Raw genomic sequence first — 21,021 nt, 5'->3', positions numbered from 1 at the left:
GGTTCCCAGCAGTCAGTGCATTCAGCCTCGCTCCACTGTAGGCCTGGATCCCTGCTTTGGTGTCAGCAGTTCCAGGAAAGGAGCAAATCTAGATTAAGCTGCAGCCACAGACAGACTCCGTATTCTCTTGTGTTATTAAATGTTCATTTTCTTGTGTTTGAAAGCAAACTTTAAAAAAAAAAAAATCAATTCATTTATCCCGTCAGCAACTATCTTGTTCTTATCCTTGGAATAGAGAGTATGAGAATTTATAACCAGAAAACAAACGTAATTTAAATAAATTTGCAACAGTTAAGTCAGTCTGATGCAGAATGAGGCAGAGCGACTTACTTCTGGGACTGTGTTGTGAAGACAACTCCAGAGAGCATGTTGCTTGCTTATTAGCATTTGGAAATTGGAAGACTGACCTAGAATGAACCACTTTTTGTTGTTGTTGTTACTCAGAATTCTAAACACCCAATGTAGCAATATCCTGCGTTGTCATGCGATGTGTGTGTCCTATCGATTTCGGAAGTCAGCTCAGGCAAAAACTAGAAATCTGTTCTTTGAGCTGGAGAGGAGGATCTGGTATGAGTATTTGTCGTACGGTCGCGCAGCCAATGAGCTCCACCTTCTTGTGGCTTATGCATCAATTATGGATCTGTTTAATGCCACCATGAGAAATGAGTTGAGCGTAGGGCAGTCATCACGGTAAGCAGATTGACAAAAGGAAACCCGAGGCTTCATCTTGGGGCCCGTTGCATCCTGCGGAATTCTAAAGAGAGGCCTTCAGCGGAGAGCATGTCCTTGCACGGCTGGAGGACCCATAGCCATACCTAAGTGACTGAGCTAGGCTGACATTGCACCCCAAGCTACAATGGCAGTCTCTCTTTTTCCACAAATATCTTTGGAAATAATCATGCCTATGTTAGCAGAAGCAACAGATACTTGAAATTAGTATTTTGAAAATGACTGAACTCCAGATGAAGTTATTTCATATTCTGCAGCGTCATCATGTGTTCCTCTGGAAGGAGTCCACGGGTGTTTTCGTTATTAGCTACTTCTCATTTGGTTTTGTGGTAAAGTTAGGCAGGATGAATGATAAAGGCTGCCTAAGACCTACACCCAAAATACATACTGGGTTTGACAAAACTCCTCTTTCTCTTGTATTTGAGATTTGGTGATAGAAATACTATGTTGAAAAATGCCTAGCAAATACTGTTCATGTACAAAATGCAGCTTGATCCCCACACGTGCCTTAAGTCTACTTTTCCCATGCAGTTTTCAATTCATTGACATGAGAACATTTAACACAGTACTTAACAGGTTTATCTTACTGTAAAGACCTTAGAAGTTTTGTTTAATATGTTAAAACATTCCAGTGACAAGAGTTACTGGACCCTAAATCTATTGCTATTAGAGAGTATGAGGGGACAGGATTGCGCCTTCCCAGGAACTTGCCTGGGGTGCTCAGCAAGCCCCGTCCCCAGCACTGGTAGGATTGACCTTTACGTGCTAAGCAAATGACCAGTTGAACCTGGATTCTTGGAGTTAGAAGGGATGATTTTTTTTTCCCCTTGGCTCCTCCTTTGACAGTGTGGGAGCATGGGTCCTTATAGATTAGTCAAGGTGCTGTCTAATGACTGATCCCAGTCCTGATTTGCTCCTCTGGCTGTGCTCTTGCCCCATGCCGCATTTAAAAATAGATGTTGATTTTTACAATGAATGCTTAGGTTTTGATGCAACAGTGTTTACTCTGATAATATTTCTAAGGGTTTCTCCAGCTGCAGAGAGATTCCATAAGTGGGTATGTGGCTTGATTTACAGCTCATGCTTTTATTTCTGTTCCTACTTTCCTACCATAAATCTGCCCAAGCAGAGTGACATGTGTTTATTAAGTTCTCTGTATCACGTGCTTGTTTATTTTTGTAAAATGTTCTAGGATGTTAAAAATGCTTAGCTCATTATAGATCTGAGATTGGATGCTTTGTTGTCGCCTTTGCGTTTTTCAGTGGATGTGGTTAGATAGGGTCGGTTGTTGCATTCTGAGTGGCAACTACATAGAAGAAAACAGTCGGATTCCAGAACAAAAAAGCCTGTTGTCATGAAACTTTTGAGGGTTACGGATTTAGGATGTAAATTGGGTGTTATAAAAGTAAATATTTTGATTTACAATAAAACATTAGATTTGATGCCCGTTTTCCCTAGAGCTTTAGATACTAAATTCAATCAAACATTAGCTAAATAGATACGTTGCTACAAAGACAGATATTTTGTTAAAGGTACCGTAAGTAAAGGTCAATTGTTATTTCTGCCTAATTAATGTTTCTTTCTAGAAATGTTGAAGTCAGGTATTCCTGAGGGGCTTTTCTTCAATCTGTTTTGTGAATGTTTCCTAACTTCCCCTCCTCCATCCTTCATCACACTTGCTGGTGTGCAAGTGCATGCACACACCCGCAGTTTCCATGGTTTTAAAAGGAATTGGGACCATTTTTTTGTTTCTTTCTTTCTTCTCCTTTTTTTTTTTTAACTTGGAGGAGAGATAGCTCCAAGCCAAGTCCTACATAAAGTGAATGAGGACTGTCATTTTTATTTTCAATTCATAAAGACACGGACACACACCCACACCCCCATACACACCCCCCCCCCAAACACACAAAGAAGAAAACCACACTGAGGACGTGATTTTTCAGCTCTCCTTTTCCTGACAGCATTTGTCAAGGAATTTTGGATTTAAATTTTTGTTTTTTAATTTTAAAAGTATTATTATCAGTTGCTTACAAAACACATAGTAAACTACACTGTCTGCTCCTCCTGACACTTACTTAGCCCGTAAACACACTCCTTCCTTGAGCCTTGAAAGTCATCTCCACGGGCATTTGAGAAAGTCAGTGTTCACTTGGTTTTCTGTCAGCAGTGTAACCTAGTGTTAAAATCTAGTGTATGAATACAGAAGTACTTTAAAAAAAGATGTACTTTGTTTTTTGTAGTTATGTGGACTGAAATGACATGTTAAAAAAAAGCGCTTAAAATATTAATAGTAGTGATCTTTCCTGAGAATATCATCAGTATTCATATATCACATTTCACATAAGACTATGAAATGTATTCACATATTAATACACTTGTTCATTCCAAAATATATATTAAACTTTTCAAACATATTGACAGGCTGCCGGTGGGTCAGGCATCCTTCTTGGTAGCTGAACTAGCAGTGTGTAGTTGACTCCTGTGGTGCTTTTGATGTACAGAGTGTTTCTCTCACTCTTAGTGGCAGAGAGCTCTAGCCCCGTGTTCAGATGAGGAACCTCAGGCACACACTGTTTGGATGGGTGCCCATGGCAACAATAAGCTGCATAGTAATTTCCTACTCAGAGCCCAGGGGCTAAACCTTGGGTCTTTTTCAGTCACACACACACACACACACACACACACACACAGACAAAGGTGTTTCCAGGTGTTCAGGACACACTTGCTTTCTTGGAGCTCTGACAAACGTGTAGGTGTTCGCTGTGTTTATCCTAACTCGAGAGAATTGCCTCTCACATGTGTTTTGTGTCATGGGTTTTGTTTGTGTGTAGACTTCTTTTAAAAGCAGGCTACCAAGAAGAGGCTTGATACCCTATGAGCATATACAAGGGGAGGAGGTAATCCCCCTCAGTCACAGTCATAGGGGAGGGGAGTAAGGGAAAATGGGAGGGAGGGAGGAATGGGAGGATACAAGGGATGGAATAACAACTGAGATGTAATATGAATAAATTAATAAAAAATATTTTTTTAAAAAAAGGACTGCTGTCTCAGGCCCCTGGTTTAGAGCCCGGGGAGTGGTTTAGATCATAGAGGTGGGGGCAGAGGGTGGGAGCATCTGCTGGATGAGACTGTATTTGGGAGGGTCCAGAGTCACTCATCCCTGGCCACCTCCCTTCAGCTCTTCACATCTGCAGGGTCGGTAGGCGTGATTGAGCTCAAGATGGCCTTTTGATTTGAAGCCTGGCGTTGAGATTTAGTCTTGGTGGGTCTAGTGGGCAGTTAAACTCCTCAGATTTGTTTCAGAGTGCAAGCCTTTTATCATTAGCTTAGCTGGGTCTACCCTGCTGCTCAAGGACATCATTGGCAGTTATCCTGAAGAGCAGCTTTTTTATTCTTGATGTCTTTGCCCCTTCCTAGTGCAGAGCTATAAATCTGCGCCTGGACACCAGGCACCTTTGACGGGAGTGTACCTCTGAGGGAGTGTCCTAGAGGACCCCCCCCCCCAACACCCTTTTTACAATTACAAAGCTTTTCCTCAATCCTACTAATCATGAGCCTTGCCGTGTGTGTGTGTGTGTGTGTGTGTGTGTGTGTGTGTGTGTGTGTGTGTGTATAGTTTTTGGAGATCCCTCTGTAGTCCTGCCTGTTCTGGAGCTGGCTATGAGACCAGGCTGGCCTTGAACTCTATTAGTATTTGCTTTGTCAGATGCTGAAGTGCCCGGTAAATGAAATAGCTGTCGTTTGGTTGTTAGTTGGTAACCACCATTGTCAGGAGTGGGCTGACAATGTAACTGGCAAGCCAGCCCTACCTGGGGAGTTGTGTGAATTGGCATGACTTGCATAATTTAACCTCTTAAACCAGTCAGGACATCATTTACCTTTTCCACTTAGCAATATTACTGTCTATGTAAACTGCAAGAAAATGTCCTCCAAATGGCAAGTTTTCTTTTCTTAAGAGCCACATCAGGCCTATCCTTAGCTGATTTAGATGTGTAGGATTTTTTTTTAGAGTAGCTTGGTTAGCTTTTTCTAACCTTCACATCTATGAATCCTAAAAACTAACCTTAACAAAGCAACTGTCTAACACGAATGAATCGATCTCAAATACTTTCTAGGCTCTATCTTCACAATAGAGCTCAGGCTATGTCAGTTTCAAGTGTTTAACAATGTGTAAGTCCTTCATTTTCACGTAATGAATCATTTTTACTGACACCTTGTTTCAGATCAGACTAGGTTGCCTTTGACCTTAGGATCACTAACACAAGGAAAATAACCATCATGAGAGCATGGCCCTTTTCCTTCTGATGTGTGAGCTCACGATACTTCCAAAGCATAGGAGAAGGCCTAGCCTGAGAGAAGGACTATTGAACTAATTGTCTTTTTTTTAAAATGGGGAGGGGAGCTGACAACCACGTCATGCTCACCAAATTATTTATCTTGTTAAACAGAACTAGTTTAGGGCTGCTTTTGAGCGTTTTCTTTCTCAGTACTGAAATTTCAAGTTCGGATTTATCCAGATTTGCTTGTTTAGTTCACTTTAGTTTAGCAGCAGATTTGGACCCCTAAGAAACTCATAAACAGCCCCCTCCCTCCAGTTCAGAATGATCCAACAGATACGCACACATCCAATTTTCTCCTCTTTCTTTGGGAACTACGGAACTTAGCAGGAGAGAGCAGCAGCCTGCCCTGCAGCTCATTGCCAAGGAGGCGGGGAAGGCACTGGCTGTTGGGACTTTTAAATCTAGGCTTAAAAGTTATTTGTTCTGTTTTGCATTTTTAAAACAGTCCTATTAGGAATTGTATGTGCTTTGATTTTAATTCTAACTCATAATGATTGTAAAACACCCTGGGGTACATGCCTGAAGGACACTACAGAAATATAAGAGGACTGTGGTCTAACACACGGGGCTATTTTGGGGTGCTGGAGCGCCATCAGGGACACTTCCGGTTCACAAGGCTGCAGAATGCTTCCTCATACAAGAGGTAGCCCACTGCTCTTAGCTGTCTTTCTCTCTCTCATTCTTACTCTAAAACTTTGTTCTCTTTAATCATCTTTTTCATTAGAAAACAGTTCATATTGTAATAATTTCTTATAGAAATGCTAATCTAATTTATTAGTTTATTCTCAGGGCTTAAAGTTGCAAACCAAATGATACCTTAGACATTAAATAATTACAGCCTGTATTTTGGATTGTGGGCCTAGCCTTTAACGGCTGAGCTATGACCATATAGTGGGGGAGGAAGTCCCCCTTGGTCTTAGACCTAAGGAAGGGGAATAGGGTGAAAGCGGGAGGGAGGGATGAATGGAAGGATACAAGTGATGGGATAACAATTGAGTCGTAATCTGAATAAATTAATTAAATAATAAAAGGAGAAAAAAAATAATTACAGCCTTAATTGCCACTTATCTCATTTTTATCTGTGAAAATAAGACATGGTCTTTCGCTATAAGGTACCACTGACTGTGTCCCACACTTGCACCATTATCTGGTGTTTGTCTATCAAACACTGTATATCAAAACTGTGGGGCTGGACTGACACAGGTAAGGGCTTTGTGACAGATCCCAATAGGACCTGCCTGTGTGTTGATGCCCCTGTTACTGACAGCTTGATTTCATTTGCTTTTTGCTTTTTAATGTGCTGATTTTTTTCTTTTTAAAGAATAATTCTTCCCTCAGCTACTTTTTGCTGCCTCTTTACATCCGTGTTTCTGTGTCCCTGCCTTCCCCCAACACTTGAGTAAGTTAGCTCAGGCATCATGACATCAGAAATGTCAACAACTGGCTTTCCATGATGGGATTTCCTCATCTGTAAAGGAGGGAGAGGACGGTGCTGTTGCTGTGAGAATGAGCTAACACCCCCCAAACCACTGAGAACAATTAACTCTCAGTTCAAAAGTGGACAATAAATAACTTGGGTTGTATGTCCAAATCGGACAAGTGGCTTGAAATCACATTTCTGTGTGCTACATGGTGTAAGAAAAGCTTGTGGCTGGGTGGTGGTGCATACCATCCCAGCACTCCGGAGGCAGGGGCAGGCCAATCTTTGAGTTTGAGGCCAGCCTGACTACAGAGCTAGTTCTACGACATCCAGGGATACACAAAGAAACCCTGTCTTGAAAAAGAAAACAAAAGAGAGAGGAAAGAGTTTATTGTTAGATTTATTTTGATTCAGGCTTCTTTCTTTCTAAAACTTATGTGAAAAGCAAAGGTATATATATATATATACACACACACATATACACATACGTGTATATACACATACACGTGTGTGTATGTCAGTTACAACTTTAATAGATACTTTTAGTATCACCTTTAAATCATTATAAATATGACACTTTTAATGAAAGTGAGAGGAGATAGAAACCTGTGTTTCAATATATAAACCTGTTATCAATTTATGTCCATTTGCCAATGAAGCAGATTTGATACCTTAGACAACACAATGCCAAAGAGGATGTTAACTCGTTAGCTGATTTCACCCCCTTCTTCAGCACCCCAGCTTTTCCCGCCCTTCATGTACCCAACACTATGCTGTTCTGGAAAGACCTGTGAAGTAGGAAGACTGCACTGTAATTGACTGTGTTAACAGAACTAAGTTGTTGTTTTTTTCCCCCCCCACATTGTAAAACACTTTTTTTTTTCTTCCCCTGTTCGAGGAGGAGGGGTCATATCATGACACTTGTGTGGAGGTCAGAAAGCAACTTTCTGGAGTTGGCATTCATTTGCCACTACACGGGTTCCAGGGTTGTACTCAGGAGGTCAGCAAGTGCCTCTACCTACTGGACCTCGCACAAGCCCTAGGATTAACTTTTACTCATTTCAACAATCATGGATCCTGGACATAGCATGGATTCAGGAATTTCTGCTGAGCCGAAACAACATCATATGATGGCACCACATTTTATTTCATGGGTGGTGCTGGCAGCTTTGTTGGTAGGTGGTAGGGCTACCACCTCCCCTCTGCAGTGTCTGACTTTGCAAGCCATTTCTCAATTGGATGTAGCTATGCATGTGAAGTTTACCTAACCCAGGAGCAAATGACTTCCACGCTTTGCTTAGAAAAACTTATTCCAGGTTATCCCGTGTTTTTGTGTATTTATAATGTTCTTGATAGATTGTAGAATTTACCTGTTTTTAAACAGAACAATAGTCTTGGGAATACAATGGCCCAGAGGTATGAAAAATGCTAAAAATGAGTTAATCCTATATCACTGTTAAGCATGAATTTTGTTGACGTATTGCCAGCATTATCACAACACATTTGTTGAAGTATTTCTACATTTTGACATATTTCTAGCATTTTTGTACACACGTTTGTTGATGTATTTCTAGCATTATTGCACAAATATTTGTTGATGTATTTCTAGTATTAACACACATTTTTATGTATTTCTAGGATTATTGCACACACATTTGTTGATGTATTTCTAACATTAGTACATACACTTTTCTTATGTATTTCTAGCATTATTGCACACACATTTGTATTTCTAGCATTATTGCACACACATTTGTTGATGTATTTCTAGCATTAGCACACACACATTTGTTGATGTATTTCTAGGATTATTGCACACACATTTGTTGATGTATTTCTAACATTAGTACACACACTTTTCTTATGTATTTCTAGCATTATTGCACATCCATTTGTTGGTTATATTTGTAGCATTATTGCACACACATTTGTTGACGTATTTCTAGCATTATTGCGCATACATTTAGTCTTTTCAGAGTAGTTTCAATTGTGTCATATTCAAGACTCATACTTTTTTTTTAAGCTGTTATTTCCATTTGTCCATTTTCTTCTCAGATTTAAGGGAAGGATTCAGGGGGGTGGGCTAGGTTTCAGTAACAGCCCAGTCATCTACAGACAGGTGCTGAGGCTGCCAACTTGGAGGCCTCACCCAATGTTGGCTCATGACTCTTCCATCGATGCTCTAAAGCCAGTGTCTGGCACGGCCGACTTCATTTAGGGCTCTAAACATATGATCTAAATTTGGCTGTGTAAAGGTCCAGAGTCACCTGCATTTAGAGAGAGCTGCAAATATAGATAACTGTTCAGCCATTCTGTTAAGAGCCTCAGGGACTTGTGTGTCCACCCATCTGGGTGAGCACCCATCCCTCCAGCACGGATGAAGCTCTTTATTTTGTGCTATGCAATCCATCCCAATGTAGTAGTGTCATTTCACTGTAGAGGTCATGGCCAGAGGCATTTTTCCTACACAGAAAGATTGTTCTAGCATCGATAGGGTTGAAGCCAGATCAGTGCTATTACTTTTCTTTATGTTTAATGCAGAGATGACATCGATTTACCTTTATGTAGTAGACATGGGGAATCTTGTCTGAAAGTGGTAGGTAAGCAAAAACCCTGAAGTCAAAGGCAAGCTTCCTCTCTTAGTTTCCTGTGAGGTAGTAGTCATATGATTATGGTGTTGCAGCCCCTACAGTAGAGTTCTGAGAGCTTGTACAGACCGAAAGTTATAATCTGCCTTGTCGGGGAATGGGTAGAGGAGGGTTCCTAAAGGTTAGCTGAGGTACTGTGGTCTCACACTCACAGTTGGTATATGATGGGCATCCCCACCCCCTCCCCCCACCGCCCTGCACACACACACACACACACACACACACACACACATACACACACACACACACACACACACATACACACACACACACACACACACACACACACATACACACACACACACACACACACACACACACACACACACACACACTATTTAGGCAATATGGTTTCAGATCTAACAGAGTTCATGTGAAAAAAGAATTCAAAAAGAGTTGACATTCTTGTGGATAGTTTAAGAGTCTAGCACAAGCATTTATGCTTTGAAAGGAGAATCTTTCAAAGTAGTAGAGTTCCTTCCTCCTTTTACTTTGCATCTTAAAGCAGTTTGAAAGCTTGAAAGCTCTGTATAAGACCTGAGGAATTCATCGCCAGTCTGATATTTTCTCTCTTCTAGGTTCAGGTACTAGACATTGTTTCTTCTGTAAAGATGAATCATTCATCCCTCCACATCAGGCCACCAGTTAAGGAGTCAGCAAGCAGCTCCCCAGTGTGTAAATGACTGCGGAGCTTCAGATGTGTCTAGCCAGATTTACCCAAACTCGGCATATCTAAAGAAAATGCTACTTAGATTACTGTGATGTTTAACCCAATAACATTTATATTTTGAATAGTTATGTCACAAGCGAGATGCTAAGAGACTCCAAGCTTTCTGCAAACACAGGAGACATGTGTACAGGGTATATTTGAGGGGTGATGTGTTTCTAGCACAACTGATTCTCCCATGGTGTCTTTGTCCCCTCACAGACTGAACACTGTTGGAAGTGACAGTGAGGATTCAGATTTCTCTGTAGTGTATACTTGCTTTGAAACATTGTATACTCTTTCTAATAATACCAATGATAGACCTTTATGCAAATGTTTTACAGTTTATGCTCTTTGCATATTTAAGTGGCTTGATTATAGAAAAAAGGGCAGGCTGGAGAGTTTGGTCAAATGATATCATCTGGGGTTTTTGTAAGATTGCTTTAATTATATGGGAGAAACAGAAACTACACCAGCATTTTCTTTAAAAGCTACAACTTGTGTTATTGGATATTTATTACAAAGATATCTGTGCTTTGCAAAATAATGATGTTTTCACTTTTGAAAATATATTGGGGGGGGAAATGAGAGCAGAGATGGGGGTGTTTTCTTTCACTTTCTTTGGTCTTCCTTGAGACCTTTATAATGAGTTTTGATTTTGAGTGGTATGTCCTGACTACTTTGAATGAAAATGCCATTTTCAGGCACCAGGATTGATCAAGAATGGCAGGACCCCTCCCTAACTTTGACAACTTAAGTTTAAATGACATTTCCAAGTGATCTGTCTTTTTCTTAACAAATTGAGATTTCAAAGGTGCTCTGGTTGTAACTCCCAAGAGAATAATAATTTAGAATGGAACAGAAACCCCAGAGGGAAAAATTTGGGGGACACCAGCTAACAAGGACATTAGAGGGTATGACACTTGGTGGTCCTGCCACCTGCTTTCATAAAGAAAAGTGCCTTTCCCTCCTTCCCATCCCCAAATACCAGATAGGGACTACCTGCTTATTTCCAACATCCTCAGGCCCAGACCTCATCTTATAGGTTCTGCCTTTTTAAAAGAAAGATCCTGCATGTGGTACTTTATGTTCTTTGGGATTCCAACAAGACCCCATTAACAAAGAATCTCTATCACAATAGTGTTTGCATATGGTTGATTCAGCTGTGTTTGATAGAAAGCTCAAGTTTGACTTTCAACTTTTCCACCGACATATAAAGAACTGTAAGGAGATTCAGCCGTCTGTAGTCAAGTCTTACCTAAGGAGGAAGGACACACAGACCTGGGGAATTGTGCTTCTCAAAAAAAAAAAAGAAAGAAAGAAAGAAAGAAAGAAAACAGAAAATGCCAAGGAGCTGGTAGTTCAGTAGATTGTTTAGGAAAATGTTCATTTTACTGAAAATTACAAAAATGTGTTTAATGCCTTCTTGACGCTTGACGCCAATACAATAAATAAAAAGGGGATGTCAAGATTAGTATTCCAGCACTGGAAATAACTCTTGAGTTTCCCACAGCATTCAGACCAGACAGGACTTAAAAGTCGGTTTTTGTTTTTATTTTTGTATATTTTCCATGTGCAGGTATTTCTGTCAGAAAGCAATTATTTTCAACTTTCTGACAAAGACTTTGGCTATGACATGTTCTCATTTCAAGCTTGGGCAGAACAAATACACTCTAGTGAGGTAAAGCCATGAGATTAGCCTTACGGAACCGAACCTGTGTGTCATTAGTCCCCTTGTTGTCTCTCTGGAGTTTTCCAATTCAAAACATAGATTCCTTCCTACAGGAAGAAGATACTCTGATTCCTTAGCTGAAATTAATTAGCATTCAGAAACCAGATCGCATGTTTTTGGGTATTCATGAGATCTCTGTTTGAAAAAAAAAATGTTTTTAACTTGTAGAAATGTGTTGCAACACACAGATGGGAAGAAAAAGAAAAAAAAACCTCTTTAGCAAGCACTGTGTGTAAAAGGAATATTACATTTTACACGCTCCTGATTGCTCTGTGTAAACAGTTTTTGACATCTGTCTTTATAGTTTCGAGGAGAGGAAGACTTTGTTAAAAGAATCATTTTTATACAGCAGCCACCATTTCAGTCTTGCTTTACCTGTATTATGAAAGCAGATGGTCTGCATGTCTTTTGAATATTTATAACTATCAAAAACAATCTCTTGCTATTCACCCTTAGGCTTATGAGATGTCAGGACTGTTCTGGTTGGAAAAAAAAATCATCTTGGGTGTTTACAGAAAGAGGATTACATTAAGCTGAAATGACTATACATTTTCCAGTTTAATATTTGTCCATCAGCTGTTTAATCGTATTTAGATAATTGTGTAAATAAGGTGTGGTAGCCCTTGCCCTCACTGCTGAAGGAGCCTGCAAGCTTCCAGCTATGGCTGAACCACCATTTTGTAGAATCCACCTCTTTCTCCTCCCACCTCAGTTAGCCCAGACCTAAGTTCCAAGCAAGTTATGATCCTGACATTGCAGTCCTGTTTGAACAGCCACGGTAGGGAGCCCAAGGCCAACATGGCGATCTCAGAAACACCAGGGAGCTGCTGACGGGCATCTAGGAATAGATTGTCCTATGCAAATGCTGAGCAGCAGGGCTTACCCCTTTAAAAAGGGCTTGGCCTCTTCCTCCTCCCCAGCTTGCCTGCTTCTGGGTGTTTTGGGAAACTTTTGGAATAGTGGGGGTTAACTGGGTTTTTTTTTCTTTTTCTTTTTCTTTTTTTTTTTTTTTTTTTTTGACTGGAAGCTGAGCAATCAGAGATAACAGATTTTGCTGTGGTTGGTTGATTTGGCAGAAAAGCTTGAACAGTTTTGGTTTAAATGATTGAATAACCTGATTAGCATTGTTTTGGGGTGTTTTTTTTTTGAGGGGGGTTGTTAAAGGCACAACAAAGCAATTTGAAGGGTAATCAGATCACTGTCCCTTCCCAGTTGGCAATCTTGTTCTTGAGAAGGCTGAACTTCTCCCAGACCAGTCTGGTTGGCCACTGAGATGACCAAGCTACACACGAAAGCCACCTTCCTTCATTTCTTAGTGCATTATACATAGACAGTGCGGCGCATGTGGCTTCCTAGCCGGGGCTTGGAAGAAGATAACATTTGGAAAAATTATGTAACCTCAACCAGCTCCTTGCGTTTTTCCGTTTTTCACATTGAGAGACCTGCAGATTTTCGAGCAAAGGTTCAGAATGTTCCAACAATATGTAAGTCAGGCTTTAGAAAAATTCCACCCTTACCTTTTCACAATTAGAAAGGTTATAAATAATGTATTTGGCTGAAAAGGAGGCTCAGCCTGTGGCAGATGGTACCCTTCTAGAGGGCTGGGGTTTCTGGGAAGATGGCACTCTTACAGATCGGAACTTTAGCAGACTCGGGAAGAGCCAAGCTCCTCATGGGGAGCAGACGTGTGCTTTATGGATCTTAGAAAAGCTTACAACTTGGCTACTAGGATGAGAATATTGTGTCACACCAGGGTTAGGAGATCCACGGCCAGTTTCTGCCAACTTTTAAATTGTATCTCCCAACACTGGGATCTGAGGCTAGTTTTGGTTAGTGTGCCCTGTGGCAGCATTTGAACTGAGAATTTATAGTGTGGGGATTTTGTCAGTTGGATGAATTGACTCCCACATTGTTGATGTTTTTACCCTACTGACCACAGACTGACCACACAAGTTGTGTCTTTGAAAGTGCCCATATCTGTAGACACCAAGGAAGCAGAGCAGGAAACACCATCAGCCTCTTTGGAGACATCTGTGGAGTTGACTTGGAGTGGTGGCACATGCCTTTAGTCCCAGCACTCAGGAGGCAGAGGCAGGCGGATCTCTGTGAGTTCAAGGCCAGCCTGGTCTACAAAGTGAGTCCAGGACAGCCAAGGCTACACAGAGAAACCCTGTCTAAAAAAGGAGAGGAGGGGGAAGAGGAGGAGGAGGAGGAAGAGGAGGAAGAAGAAGAAAAGAAAAACCTGGAGAGGTTGGGATTTACAGGCTCACTTGACAGTAATGCTATTGCCTTTGACCTTGAAGATAAAGGGGAGGAGGGTATCCCAGTGACCCAAAGGAGTGCTTCCTTTTGGTGGCCCTCTGCCATCACTAGGTGTGGTCAACCTTGTGGTGAGCACCCAGGCCATCTGGGGTTAAGTCTAGAAGAAATGTTCAGTGTATGCAGTGTTAGGAAGGTGGGATGGCCTGGCAGGACGCAGGCCACAGTAGAGCCTGAAGGATGGACAGCTCCTAGTCAGAGCTGCAAGAGCTTTGGGCCTACAGCTAGGTCTGAGGAGTTGGGTGTCTTTTCCTGGTATCTGCTGTGAGATCATCCCAGCTTCATTGAGCTGAGATGTTGAAACAGATGGCAAGGTGTTTCTTTGCTGTTTGCCTTGACCTGACTCAGTACTACACTGAATTAGTGCATCCTTTGATTTTCCTAAGGAGATTTCTGTGGAGATAGGGAGAGGCCTCAGTGGGTACTACGCTCGTTGCACATGCACGAAGACGTGAAATGGATCCCCAGCACTTAACACAGGGAGCTTCATGCAGCTGCTTGGAATTCCAGTACCTACGAGCTGGAGCAGGAGGGTTCCCGTGGCTAACTGGCCAGCTAGTCAGCTCAACCCATGAGCTCTATTTTTAGGAAGAGACTGTCTCTGAAACTAAGGAAGAGACACACCTACACATACACGAGAAGACATAATTTTGAAAATTAAATTTTCTATTCTCCTGTTATTTACGGCTCTCTCTCTCTCTCTCTCTCTCTCTCTCTCTCTCTCTCTCTCTGCCCCCCTCCTTCCCTCCCTCCCTCTCCCCCCCTCTCTGTGTGTGGTGTGTGTGTGTGAGTACCTGTGTGTATGAACATGTTTGTGTGCTAGAGTGTGTGTGAGGAGTGTCAGTTCTTTACTATATAATTCCTGAGCGTTGAACTCAGGTAATTTGGCTTAGCAGGCACCTTTTCCTGCTCCCCCGTCTCTTCAGTGGCCCTACTGAAAGCATCTTTGACCGATCTGTGTTAGCATACAATATAAGTCCAAAGAGGAAGTAGGGAAGTGAAGAAGGCGTCCAGGTAATCTAACATAGTGACACCACTTTACAGCACAGCCTACAAATTTAGGGTTGAGCAGGGGACGGGTGAAGCGTTGATAACAGGGCACGTATGGATGTTACTTTCTATGTATGGATAATAGTGAACTGCATAGCACTTTTACACGTGAGCTTTAATTTTATTAAAGTATTTCAGAACGTTTTCACTCACATTATGCATTCTCCCCTTTCCTCTCCCACCATTCGTGCAAAGAGTCACATTATATTGAAAGGTCGTAGTGCATCACCTACTTCCTAATAGGTGACAAACTTCTTGGGCAGAGGCTGTGTCTTTCCCATCTTTGTGTTCTTCATACCGGCCAGTGCATCAATAAGTGTGATAGATAGAACTAGGGAAAACAAAGCAGACTGGCTGGTCACCGACAACCTCTGCAAAAATGTGCAAGTTTGGATGTCTCTACATGTGTGAACTTCTATGCTGTGTTAGAGTAACATACGAGAGTGTCAGAATGTCTCGGTAAAGTGTGATTTATTTATTTATTTATTTATTTATTTAAGAAATTGGGCCAAAGTGTAGGAACATCAGCTGTCCTCCATCTGCAGATTGTCATTGTCTAGCAGTGATCTCAACAGTTGTACTGTAGTCTAATAGTGTTGATCTGTTCTTAGTACAGTAAGTGAGACGGAAGTTGGTGGATTGTTGGACCAGGTAGGCCTCTAGCTCTGCTTTTGGCAACCTGCTAAGTGTCTTTTTGCACTGTGGACCGGGGGTGGTGGTGGTGGTGGGGGGAAGGCTCTTAGTGAAATTGCAAGCTATTGGATTAATGGCAGGGCTTCACGAGTGCATTAAGAATGTCTTATTAGGGAAATAAAATGTAAAAATGACTATAAAGCAGAAAGTGTGCGGAGGTAAAAAAAAAAAGCTATCACAGGGCCTCATTGGAGAGATAGCTGTGTTTTACATAAATAATGCACCCCAGCTTACCTAGTTCTATAGAGGATCCCCGAAACTTGCACATTACAGGAATGTGTGTGCACTGCAAAATTAACACCAATGGTGGATGTCAGAGTTAATAATAACCCAAAGAGCTTTACATTTGAAGTAGCGTGAAGAAGATAATGATATAAAAATATTCTTGTCCCCAAACTGGCTTTTCTGGTTGTTCGTGGCCTCCTGACAATGGAGTCTTCTGTAAGCTGTTCCCCTGTAGAGCAGCCAGTCTGAAATTTAAGCTCTTAAGTATCAGCTCACAGGACCAGGAGACTTGGGGCTTCAGTCTCACTCGTAAGGCTCAGTAGGGAGTTAATTTAGCTACTAGAGACTGTGGGTGAACCAGGAATGAAGTCAACAGCAATTACTCTAACCAAAATTATCTGGGAAAAATGCTTTTGCTTGTTGAAAATGTGGTTGAGTTTTCTATCTTTTACTTTAAACTTTCTCTTAGTGATACATTAACATTATTGTCTTCATTTTTACATATTAAAGGGCTGGCTATGTTCAGTGCTTTTCCATTTGTTTGAGTCAGGGTCTCACTGTGAGTCTGACCTGGACTGGAACTCGCAATATAAATCAGGCTTATCTAGGAATCAGAGATCTGCCCGCCTCTCCCTCCCAAGTGCTGGAATTAAAGGCATGCACCACTATGCCCAGCTCTTCAAGTTTTGTTTGTTTGTTTGTTTCGTTTTTTTGTTTTGTTTTGTTTTGTTTTGTTTTGTTTTTTGGTTTTTTGAGACAGGGTCTCTCTGTGTAGCCTTGGCTGTCCTGGACTCACTTTGTAGACCAGGCTGGCCTCGAACTCACAGCGATCCGCCTGCCTCTGCCTCCCGAGTGCTGGGATTAAAGGCGTGCGCCACCACGCCCAGCTGTTTGTTTCGTTTTTAAAACAAGGGAAAAATGACAAATAGTCCTTTCTTTATCTTTCTTTTTTTCTTTTCTTTTCTTTTTGGTAGATGGAACTCTTAAAATTTAATTAGCACAAAAATGTATGTATTTAAACATTTTCTGGGCATTTGAAGTTCACAACTCAAGCTTTCTTTACTTGATAAAGCCAGCAATCAAGTCTGAAGATGCTCATCTTCTGAGACAGGCTCTTGATAGTTGGCTCAAGTGGGACCTCTGAGCACTGTTAATGTACCAGCAGCTGAGCACTATAATATGAACAAGAAAATGAGGGAAAAAAAAGATCCCTCCTACTTGACCATGCCTTCTGTCCTAGGCTGGATGGTGCAGCCGGAGAGCGGAGGTCAAAGAAAGGCCTCCAGACTGGATCTCAGGCAGGCCTCCAGGCAGTGTCCATGGCTGTGGTGCCTGGACTATGCTTCGGACAGCAAACGTGTCATATTCAGTCACCATGCTGCAAACCAGCCTCCTTGGGATCTGGATAGAGACTGGGTAAAGACTGCTAGAGCAGACAGTGGTGTGTGAGCTTCTGCTTGCTACTTAGATAAGCATTCGACGATCTACTTAATGACTTCCAAGACGCCGAAGCTCTGGTCCCAGTTGATTTAGAGAAAGTGAAAGCAGTTCCCACAGCTGAAGTTGTGGGCAATGCGCCCCCCCCCCCCCGCCTCCACCTCGTGCCATGATGTATTACACGTGTTCTCCCTCTCCACACAGAGTATGATCTCCTCCATTGTGAACAGCACGTACTATGCAAATGTCTCCGCAGCAAAATGTCAAGAATTTGGAAGGTGGTACAAACATTTCAAGAAGACAAAGGATATGATGGGTAAGCAAAAGGAGAAGAAGAAGAAGAAGAAAAAAAAACCCACCCCCTTTTGCAGCGGCGACATACCATTGCATGTCATTTGGGGGTTTATCAAAGTCACATCGAAAGCCAGATCTTTTGATTGCCCAATTAGAGATCAATTTAGAATGTTTCTTTGGGGGTGGGGGAGTGGGTATGAGTATAATGAGATAATTAAATTCAATAAATGTTTGTGTTTAAATCAGCCGCGCTGACTCGGTTGTCAGACACGCAGGAAATCGAGGCGTGAGGAGGAGAGCTGTCATTTTATAGCATCTCAGTGAAGGCCTAACCAGGCCTTGAATAACTAATATCAGCTGTGATTTCTCACAGACATAATCATGCTTTAAGGGTTTTTGCTTTTGTTTGGGTGGGGGGGGGGGAGAGAAAGGGCCTGCTTTCACACCAGCCTTTAAACAATACGTAAGTGCATCTGACTTGCTAAAGACAGTTTGCTTTCTACCACTGAGATGGAGTGGGTTTTTTATGGCTTCAGACCCCGCCGTAGGTAGGCACTTGCTTTCCTATCTGGAACAGAACCAACACTGTCATTTCTGAACTTTCAGTTCCAGCCTAGCGCCTTCTCTGAATATGCTGTGTTAGGTCAACACTTGTTACGTAGGACATGCATCAAGATGAGCTGAGGTGTAAAATGACAGGTCACAGTTACATGCTGTGGCTGAGCATTTGGATGGAGTCTGGCATTTTCTCTGCTGTGAATCTGTTAGTGCTCACGGGAGCAAACACTGTGGTTAAGGTTAATGTACCTTCCTTTTTCACATACTGTACCTTCCAAACAATACCTGTTAAAATTAGACAGGATTGGGGTGCCTCTTAGACAAAGCCCCTCATGCCCTATTGTAAATCTCTGTTAATCACCGTCACATTCATTTAATGATAACAACAATAATAACGTTTCCTAAAGACTTAGGGACAAGAGACCTGAATTTTGAGCATGTTTTAGCTTTTAATATTTGAAGAAAAGCCATCCATCTACCAAAACAGATTCTTTGCCTTTTATAGCTTAGGGCTGTAATGAAGGCAATGCACCGGTTTTTGGAATAACTGCTTGAACCACTGTTCCATGTGAGTGGCCCAGTTGGGCTGATATCACTGGTAGAAACTTAAGGTTTCTTCTCATTCTTCGTTACATTTTTGCATATTATCATTGAGTACAGCAAGATGACCAGTTCCTCTGATTATAAAATCTGCGCGTTTCACGAAAGGAGAAATGATGATGATTTAAAATCCAAACAGAGCCTATACATGGGAAATGTGGCCCTTCGGAAAAAGCTTACCTGTTTATGTTACACTCTGCTTTCTAGCCTCCCTCTAGTCTCTTCTGTGTAGCAGCAAAGCATTTGACACAGTTAGAGCTGACTCTCAGCCAATCCACACGAATGTTCTAGCCAGGGGAGAAGCACTCATCCCGGGTAGGTGGGAATAAATCGCAGAGTGGTGACAGCGCCACCACCACTGTAGCAGGACAGTTCCCTGCTCCTTCTTTAGCATCTGCTGAGAACCACAGCTTCTGTTAGGAGCACAGGAGCTTTGGCCACACTTGGGTGTGCTGGCTTGCTCTACTCCATGCCTTCCCTTCGTCCTCAGAAATGTTTGCTGATGTCCTTAGTGTCTGTGATGGGACTTAAATGAAACAAGCCACGTATGATGCCAAGCATGGCAGCCGGCTGGTATGCCCATCTTATTATACCCTTATCATACATACTGCTTCCTTCTTATGCCTGGATTGCTAGAGTTAATATAATAAAGAAGTATCTGTAATTTTTGTCTTTAGTTGTTGTTGTTGTTTTTAAATCATAGTTTATTTGCTTTTAGTTTAGCTCATGGCTTCTAGTTACCCACGTAGCTAACGATATTTTTGAAGCCATCTTAAAAGAAACAACCATTGCTTATAAAGCCTTCTTGCACTTATAACTGAGAACCAGTAAATAGTGTGACTTTAAAGCAAACACGCACGCGCATACACACACACACACACACACACACACACACACACACACACACACACTCACACACTCACACACACACACACACAAACGTGTATATGGTAGATTTTATGCCTTAAGTCAGTGGCGCTCAACCTTCCTAACGCTGTGACCCTTCAGTACAGTTCCTCATGCTGTGGTGACCCCAGCCATAAAATTATTTTTGTTACTACTTCCTAATTGTAATTCTGCTATGATTCTGAATCACAATGTAAATATTTTTTTGGATATAGAGGTTTGCCAAAGAAGTCACAACTCACAGATTGAGAACCGCTGCCTTAAAACTAAGCCACACTTCAAACCAGAAGTGCTAGTCTGTACTCAGCCTGTGTGGAACTGTCTGCAGAGGAAAACACCCACAGCCTAAGTCAGCTGTGTCCTGTATCGTGACGTCCTTACTCTGCAGTGTGTCCTTTGCTTGCTGTCTTCTTTATATTTCTTACATTAGCAATGATCAGAATATTATTTTTTTTTGTATTGCTGTCTGAACTTGATTTTCCTTTATTTCCTATTTTAGTTGAAATGGATAGTCTGTCTGAGCTATCCCAGCAAGGTGCCAACCACGTCAATTTTGGCCAGCAGCCTGTCCCAGGGAACACAGCTGAGCAGCCTCCATCCCCTGCACAGCTCTCCCACGGCAGCCAGCCCTCTGTCCGGACCCCTCTTCCGAACCTGCACCCTGGGCTTGTGTCAACACCTATCAGCCCTCAGCTGGTCAACCAGCAGCTGGTGATGGCCCAGTTGCTGAACCAGCAGTATGCAGTCAACAGACTCTTAGCCCAGCAGTCCTTAAACCAACAATACTTGAACCACCCTCCCCCTGTCAGTAGGTCTATGAATAAGCCTTTGGAGCAGCAGGTTTCAACGAACACGGAAGTCTCTTCAGAAATCTACCAGTGGGTGCGGGATGAACTGAAGCGAGCAGGAATCTCCCAGGCAGTGTTTGCACGCGTGGCTTTTAACAGAACTCAGGTCAGTTTTGTTTGGTTGTTCTGCCTCTCTTCTCCTTCCCTTGCTTCACGCCTGAGCCGCATCTATGCTGCTGGTTGTTCGTTTGCCCTGGGTTAACTTCCTTTAACATGGGATCACGTTGCTCGTTGCTGTGGTGCCTAAATTCTGTCACTTCTTTCCCTTTGCTGTGCTCTCCTTTCAGGGCCAAACTACGGGCGTTGTCTATACTCATCCCATAGGGGTAGTAAGTTGTTAGTAATAGATGGTGAAGATGTGTCTAGCCTAGTGTCTTTTTCCACGTTTCTGTTCGTATCAGACTTAAATAATGTGCTTTGTTGAAATTCTTTAACAACTTTTTTTCTTTTTTTGATGCTAATATCGCTTGATGGTGACCTGCGTCATCTAATTCTCCACAAGTGTTTCTTAGTTTG

General features: G+C 42.0%; 1 protein-coding gene across 7 annotated transcripts in view; it reads left to right on the top strand.

The window, feature by feature from the left end:
* SATB1 (SATB homeobox 1) overlaps window positions 1–21,021 on the top strand; it is a 94,928-nt gene that overhangs the window by 30,918 nt on the left and 42,989 nt on the right. For all 7 annotated transcript variants that reach the window (XM_084753322.1, XM_084753320.1, XM_084753321.1 and 4 more), the window contains exons 6-7: window positions 17,504–17,615; window positions 20,157–20,611. In XM_084753322.1, coding sequence (XP_084609448.1) covers window positions 17,504–17,615; window positions 20,157–20,611 — 567 coding nt within the window. The remainder of the gene's footprint in view (window positions 1–17,503; window positions 17,616–20,156; window positions 20,612–21,021) is intronic.

Source organism: Acomys minous, assembly GCF_964271855.1.
Source record: "Acomys minous genome assembly, chromosome: 13".
Taxonomy (NCBI): domain Eukaryota; kingdom Metazoa; phylum Chordata; class Mammalia; order Rodentia; family Muridae; genus Acomys; species Acomys minous.
The sequence above is the reverse complement of the archived record's forward strand: the minus strand, read 5'-3'. Positions and strand labels throughout refer to the sequence as shown.